This window comes from Rhincodon typus, chromosome 48 (assembly GCF_021869965.1).
Source record: "Rhincodon typus isolate 14 chromosome 48, sRhiTyp1.1, whole genome shotgun sequence".
In the NCBI taxonomy this organism is placed as follows: Eukaryota; Metazoa; Chordata; class Chondrichthyes; order Orectolobiformes; family Rhincodontidae; genus Rhincodon; species Rhincodon typus.
The window spans coordinates 4,018,021-4,025,816 of record NC_063379.1 but is presented as its reverse complement, the minus strand read 5'-3'; the positions used below and the strand labels follow the sequence as shown (position 1 = coordinate 4,025,816).

Genomic DNA, 7,796 nt, shown 5'->3' with positions numbered 1-7,796 from the left:
CATCCCTTCGAACAGAGTTCTCCTTATCCTGCTTCTGCAAAACAAGCCTAACATTCCTATAGTGTAGGAACGTATGAATGAAAAAAATCTTTTTAACACATTTGCCCCTTTCCAAGTACCATGTTGACTTAGATTAAGGGGACAAGTGTAATGTCTCCAGGGTCACTGACAATACCCACGTTGGGTGGGAGGGAAAGCCGTGGGGACGATGAAAGAGGCTGGAAACGGATTATGGACAGATTCAGAGTGGGCAAGGAATTGGCAGATGGAATATAATGTGGAGAATTGTCTGTAAGCAGCAGAGACTTCCAAACCAAATCAGTGACACATTAAAATCCTCGTTCCCTGCCCTGTCCACACTTGCAGACCCTGTGAAGGTGCTGAGCGCAACAGAGTTTGCTATGTCTCATAATATCATATACTTTGCTGTCTGTATTGTGTGAATTATATTTAAAACACAGACATAGACACACATCACCTCTCAGTCTCACTCTGACTGTCATACAGTCTCTCACTCACCCATACTCTCAAACTCTCACATGTACCCACACACACTCTCTCACCCCAAGCTGGTCACTTCACAAAGCCCCCAATTTCAGTCTATCCTGTTGCTCTTTCAAAAGTACAACAGACCACCACAGGTTCCCAAGTTGTAGATAGTTTTTTTTTAATGAAAGCAAAAACAACAAGGTTGAATTTTGGTTTAAAAACGTAACTGGAATACATTGTGTAAAAGCAAAACACTTTCCCTGTGTCCATGAACATCACACTGCAGACGATACACGGAGAATGACAGGGAAAGGGGGAGGGAAAGAAAAGAAACTTTTAAAAAAAACAGAATCACAGCCCAGTGCAGTCTGTGTGTGCTTGAGGGCATAGCAAATACCGCCCTAGGTTTAACCAATGTCACCTTCACACACACAGCTCAGAGGTTAAGGATTCATTACCAGCTAAACCCTACATCTTTCCAACCCAATACTTAAGGGACTTTAAAAAGGCAACTTGTTAAAATATATTTGAACGACTTTTCATTTCTTAAAAAGTGAGAGAGTTCATGTTCCTCGATAAGCAATTGGGTGCCCATCATGAGAAGGTAATGGACCTAATGGGGGGTTGCATTTGGGATGTGGGGTGGGGGGGGAAGGAGCTAAGAAATTCAAGTGCATCTCTTCCCCCCCCACCCCCTTCACTGAGGAAGGTTTGTTCAGAAACTCGAGAAGCAAAAGGTCTTTGTCACCAGTATGGGGAACTCTGAGCGCGTGGAGGTGGGGGGGTGGGGAGGGTGTTGGCAGAACGTGCAAAGACCTCCACTCGGCTGTTGGAGATGAAGAGTACATGGGTTTAGCATGAAAACCATAAACCCATGTGAATGCGTGTGGAATGGGATCACACTGTGCTCGCACGCGCGTACGTGCCTGTGTATGGCTGAGTGTGGGCGCGTGCGTGCGCCTGGCTGAGAGTGTGCACCCGAACGTGTGCCTGACTGAGAGTTTGCGCATGTGTGCCTGACTGAAATTATGCGCGCGCGCAACTGACTGAGAGTATGTGCGCGTGCGTGTGCCTGGCTGAGAGTGTGCGCGCATGCGTGTGCATGACTGAGATTGTGTGCCTGACTGTGTGCATGTGCGCACGCGCGCCTAGCTGAGCGTGCGTGCACCAGACCGAGGGTGTGCGCGCGCATCTGAGTGTGTACGTGTGACGGAGAGAGTTTGAGAGAGAGAGAGACAGACAGTCAGTGTATAAAGCAGCTCCAGTATCATTCGTGCTTCATATCACAGAGATACAGAGCAATCCCAAACAGTACAGAGGGCAGGGGAGAACATGCCTTCTAATTCAGAGATCCCCAATTGAGCAGCAATGCCAGCCTTGCAAAGTGACCATCTCCCACTCGGCCTCGAGCAGGGCATTGGGGCTGTGTATTTGAATGGACAACCCAAACTGTACTACAGCACCCAAGCTCCACACACTCACCCCCACTCAATCACCTCCAGCACTTACAGAACGGCCTGGCCTTTACCATGTGAAAGAAAAGCTGCGGAAAACAGACCCAGGGGAGGGGGGGTTGTGGGCAGGAGGTAGGGGGAGTCAAACAGACGGAGGGGAGCACACCCCACCCACCCTGTTATCTCCATTGCTGTTCCGTTTGAGACGGTAATAATAAAAACAAAGGTAAGATTGAGTCCAGGGGTAAATGGGCCCCCCCACCTTTCACCTTGTTCCCCAAACAACTTGCCCCGCTCTCCCGCCTCCCCCCCCCAACACCCCACACCACCGCCAAACAGACCCTGAGTCAGAGTGCGCCAATGTGAGTCAAAGGGGGGCACTGGGAGGTGAATGCATAGGGAATTGGGGAGTTTGGGGCTAACTGGCAAGCAGCGGAGGAAAGCACAGGGAGTTCCAACAGAGCCTGGCTGCAAGTCTGCGCACGCAAGGACCCACCCCAGGTTGGGGAAGTGATGGTGTATATAAATGACTCAGCTTCTCTGCACTTCCGCCCCACCCCCACCCACCACTCCCCCCCACTACCCCACATCCACACCACCCTCCTCGTCTCTCTCCCCACCCATCCGGGGCCTTAGAAAAATGAAGTAGGAAAGTTCTGTCGGATCGGAAGCCGCTCGTCAGCTCTTGCTGCGCGCCCCCACCCCTCCCCCCCCTCCCCAAATTGGGGGTCACCAGCGAACCGTGCCCACCCAGGGATGGTACTGCCCGACGGCCGGTTGGTTGATGTCGACTCCACGGCATCCCCTCTTCTACCGCGGTTTCCCGGACAACCTGCCATGGGGGGTGGAAGAGACAGAAGAGAAGGAAGGTCAATGGCACCGATCGAGGCCGGCCAGAGGTTCAAGGGAATTTTTAAGAAGAGACAGAAGACAGGTATTGGAACCAAGGAGGAAACGAGCAGACGACTCACCAGCTGTGGGTCAAACGAAAAGATAGTGGTAAATACAAAAAGAAAGCAGGCAATCATGCGAAGAGGAGTCAGAAGATTATTCAGATTGTATGGAAGAGTAAAGACAAAATGGTGTTTAGGACACAAAACAGCGTGTGAGAGAAAGATCGTTAGGAATACAAAAATAGTTAGGGATTTCTGTAGATAACTTTTTTTTTTAAAAAAGTTAATGGAATGAGCTTTGTTCCTTTTCAAAGTGAGTCTGGGGAATTGAGCATTGGAGATAAGGGAGATAGCAGATGGATTTTAGAGGTATTTGCACTGTGGATGATACCTAAAGATAACGAGACCTAGGGGTTCAGGTACATAATTCTTCGAAATCTGTATCGCACATAGGCAGGGTGGTCAAGAAGACATTTGGCACGCTTGCCTTTGTTGCTCAGTCCTTTGGATATAGGAGTTGGGACGTCACGTTGAGGTTGTACAGGACGTTAGTGAGGCCTTTTCTGGAGAACTGTGTCCAGTTCTGGTCGCCCTGTTACAGGAAGGATATTATTAAGCTGGAGGGAGTTCAGAAGAGATTTACCAGGAGGTTGCTGGGAATGGATGGCTTGAGTTATAAGGTTTATGCTGGATAGGCGGAGATGTTTTTCACTGGAGCATAGGAAGTTGAGGGGTGACCTTACAGAGGTTGAGAAAACAATGACAGGCATGGATAGGGTGAATGGTGGGTGCCTTTTCCATAGGGTGGGGGATTTCAAGACTGGGGGCATATTTTTGAGGTGAGAGGAGAAAGTTTAAGAAAAAAACATGTCGGGCAAACTTTTTACAGAGTGGCTCGTGTGTGGAATGAACTTCAGAGTAAGTGGTGGATGCGGGTACAGTTACAATGTGTTAAAGACATTTAGATAAGTACATGAATAAGAAATGTTTGGAACGCTATGAGCTAAGTGCAGGCAGGTGGGACTAGTTAAGTTTGGGATTTCAGTTAGCATGGACTGGTTGGACCGAAGGGTCTATTTCCGTGCACTATGACCCTATGATGCAGATAAAGAGCAAAAAGCAACTATCAATTGGGAAACGAAAGGTAGGTGGAAGGGGAAAGGTAGAACTCCAGGAAATAACAATCACGGTGGAACTGTTACTGTGCAAGTTGTCAGAGCAGGGAAAGTCTGATTCAAAAAGACAGGAAACTAGAGACCAGTTCGTTAAACTTCTGTCACAGGAAATTTTTTAGAAGCTGTGATTACAGACTTTACGACCGGGGACTGAGAGAAATTCAAAGTCATCAGGTGGAATCAACATTTTTGTAAAAGGGAAATCAAGTTTAAAATCAACTTGGCGTTCTTTTAAGTAATATCTTGTGGATAAAGGGAAATTGGCGGACATATTGTCCTGTGATTTCCAGAAGGTATTTAATAGGTGCCACATCGAAGGTCATCATGGAAAATAAAAGCTCACCAATACAGGGGGTAATATATTAGCATCAATAGATGAATGGACAGCTAACAGGAAACAGACAGTGGGCATAATGGGCTCATTAAGAAGACATGGTCTGCCACAGGAATCAGTCCAAACGGGCCTCAACGTTTCACAATTTTTAAAAATGACTCGGAAGGGTACATTTGCTCACGACACAAAAATTAGATGGGAAATTAAGTTGAGGGGGACATGAGGAGGAGAATTGTTGCAATTCTCAACCCTATAGCGCTATGGGCGCTCAGCCATCGAGTACATTTAAAAGCAAGGTCGGTGAGTACGTGAAGGCGTGGTGGAGATTGGCTGGAGTGGGAAGGTTTAATTGGTGACTTTTCTTTGTTCTTTAATGCAATGCAGGCACCGCTGTCTGGGTCAACATTCTCTACTTGCCCCTGACTGCCGTGGATCAGAGTGGCTTGTGAGGCCATTACACACAGCACCGAAAGATCAACCAAGTAGCTGTGGGTCTGGAGTCACACGTCAGATTTCCTTCCAGAAAGGACGTGAATGAACTAGATTGACTTTCACTACAAAATCTATGATTGTGTTGTGACCACTCTTTGCCAAGACTGACTATCAGACCTCGATCTACTCAGTGAATTTAATTTCTACCAGCTATCTCGCTGAGACTGGGACTTCTGGATTACTTGTCCAGAAACGTACACACGACGCCACCACTTCCATCAACCTGGAGGACCTAGGCACATTCAGCTGTTGAGTCCATTCAAGACCAAAACTGATGGATTTCCGGCTACAAAGGGAATTGAGGAATGTGGGGGACTGGGTGGAAACATGCAGATGGAGGTCAGCCATTATTTTAACCAATGGGCAAGCAGGCTTGAGGGGCCGAACTGCCGACTCCAGATCCTATTTGTTAAGTAAATGTTATTCATTAGGTATCCCCAACTTTGGAACACCCTGAGGTAGGGCTTGAAAAGCAGCTTCCTACTTTCTATTCACAGCGTGGTGCTCCCTCCTCCTGTCTGATACTCACTGTAACTTAGACTCAAGCGCGTTCAGTGTCTGCCGGTCAACGTAATGAGAGAAAAGCGCCAGGAGATTTGTGGGCATGAACGACGGTTTGGCCAACGATGCCGGTGGGACCTTCAGCAATACCCGGATCACGGCGAACACCAGCTCTGTCCTGGACAGGAAGGAGAGAAGGGAGTGCAATCAGACTTCACAAAGGCCAGGGACAAACAGGTTACAAAGTCCATCACCGAACTCCCAATTAAGCCCTTTCAAACACGGCCGCGCCCGGCTCAGTCACCTCACAGTCAGCACCACCTTTTCTGTATGGCTAATCTCTCCTTCATGTGGGACACTCCATAATAATCCATTCCTGGTTTGATCACCCTGCCGCCACATCTCCACTGTGATAACTGTAACGCGTTTACTTCCACCACAGCCATCTATCTCGCAATGCCGCGTGTCATCATACTGAGTGCCTTCAATCCTGCCTTGTTAACTCGATTCTCGAATCTGACCCTCCTTGATTCTAGGACTCGTGCCTGCTGTTTTCCAAGTTTCCGTTACAAGCTTTCCCATTTCCTAGAAGCAGCGTTGTTTATTCTCCCCTCCCGTCCCGTGGCATGGGCTTAAGAGTTGGGACTCGTCGCAAGGGAGGTGGGGGGAGGATGGGGTTGAGCTCACCCCTGGGTTAGATATGGCACGCCGAGGTGGGAGCACAGTCTGGCTCCATCTTGGACGGGCTCAGGCAATGGGATCAAACAAGCGGCTGGGGAATGAAAACTGACGAACCAACGCGGATATCAAAGCGGCCGGACGAAACTCACCACCGGTTGTCCTGCATGAGTTCGCTGGAAGCCTCCGAGCTCTGCAACCTCTCTCCTTGGCTCAGGATCATGTAGAACAACGTCAGGCCGAACTGGTGAAACATTTCGCAATTAATCATTCAGACAGAAAACAGAGGCAGGATTGCGTCCAAGCAGTCACGTTTAGACGCTCAGTGTGTCTCAAAACGCGATGGCCTCAAGGTATTGTCGCTGGACTGTTAACCCAGTGACCCAGATCACGAGCTGAGGATCTGGGTTTGAATCTCGCGACAGCAGACTGTGCAATTTAAATTCAATAAAAAACAAAAACGTGGAATTAAGAAGCTAATGATGACCACCAGTCCGTTGTTGATTATTAGAAAAATCCATCTGGCCCTTTAGCTGCCACCTCGACCTGGTCTGGCCTACATGTGACCCCAGACCCACAACAATGTGGTGGGCTCTTAACTGCCCTCTGGGACAATTAGATTGGGGCAATAATCGCTGGCCCAGCTGGCCAACGAAATCCTTCAGCACTATTACTGCCATAACAGACTGCCTTGTACATAGCAAGGAAGTGAAGGCAGCAACATGATTGGGACCATTAACCTGCTTACAGGGAGACTGAGTGACCAACACGGGCCACGACACTACAATAACTCTGCTACACTTCTCCCAAAGAGTGGGCTAGTTCCATCCCTCTGACACAGCAGATCATTGCTTGGGTTAATGCCCCTTCAGAAAGAGAATCTGTCAATTAGCGCACTGCTATCACAGTCCTGTCCCTCCAGAAAGAGAGCGCTCCATTTGGTATTGACCCCCTGGTGGGGCAGATCCTTTCTCAAGTATTGACCTTCCTATCTCTGTAACCTCCTCCAGCCCCTACATCTCCCTATGTCACCTCCTCCCCAGCCCCTACACCCCCTCCCTATCTCTGTAACCTCCTCCAGCCCCGACATCTCCCTCTGTCACCTCCTCCCCAGCCCCTACACCCCCTCCCTATCTCTGTAACCTCCTCCAGCCCCTACACCCCCTCCCTATCTCTGTAACCCCCTCCAGCCCCTACACCCTCTCCCTATCTCTGGAACCTCCTCCAGCCCCTACGTCCCTCCCTTACATCCTCCAGCCTGTCACCTCCTACCTGTCTTCCCTTACTGTGTCAGTTTACCCCAAACTCCCTCTCCCGTCTCCCTCCTCCCTGACCATTCCCACATTTCCCAGCCGGTTCTCCCCAGGGCCGACAGCACCCCCGCCACCCACTAGTCCGCGCCGTTACCTTGTTCTGCAGGATGTTCGGGAAGTGGCTCCCAGGTTGGCCAGATGGACCGGATCCAGTCAGCTGCTGTAGGAGCTCGGTGAGGGCAGTGGACGGGAGGCGACTGATCAGGATGGAGCAGGCCTCAGTCAGACAGGGTAGCACCTGGAGACAAGGCAAGGCAGCACCTTGATAGGGCACAGGCAGGCAGCACAAACTCTCCCTCAGGCCCGCACGTGGCCAAGATCCCGCTGCCATCACTAGTCCCAACCAGACTTCAGGGCATCCAGCACGGAATCAACTGGAGCCTTCTTTGTTTCAAACAGAACACGGCCCGGGATGGGATGGCCTACTGTGCTCAGAAACTGACCGTGAACTTGAAACGAGGGTTTTG

General features: G+C 49.7%; 1 protein-coding gene across 1 annotated transcript; it reads right to left on the bottom strand.

Annotated features, from left to right (window-relative positions):
* Positions 1–650: 650 nt before the first annotated feature.
* On the bottom strand, positions 651–7,660 carry LOC125488048 (protein PAT1 homolog 1-like). Its single transcript, XM_048620832.1, has 4 exons — positions 7,424–7,660; positions 6,169–6,260; positions 5,367–5,516; positions 651–2,775 (listed from the first exon to the last, which is right to left on the bottom strand). Exons 1-4 carry the CDS (start codon positions 7,658–7,660, stop codon positions 2,754–2,756), a joined length of 501 nt encoding a protein of 166 aa, XP_048476789.1. The 3' UTR covers positions 651–2,753.
* Positions 7,661–7,796: the final 136 nt, after the last annotated feature.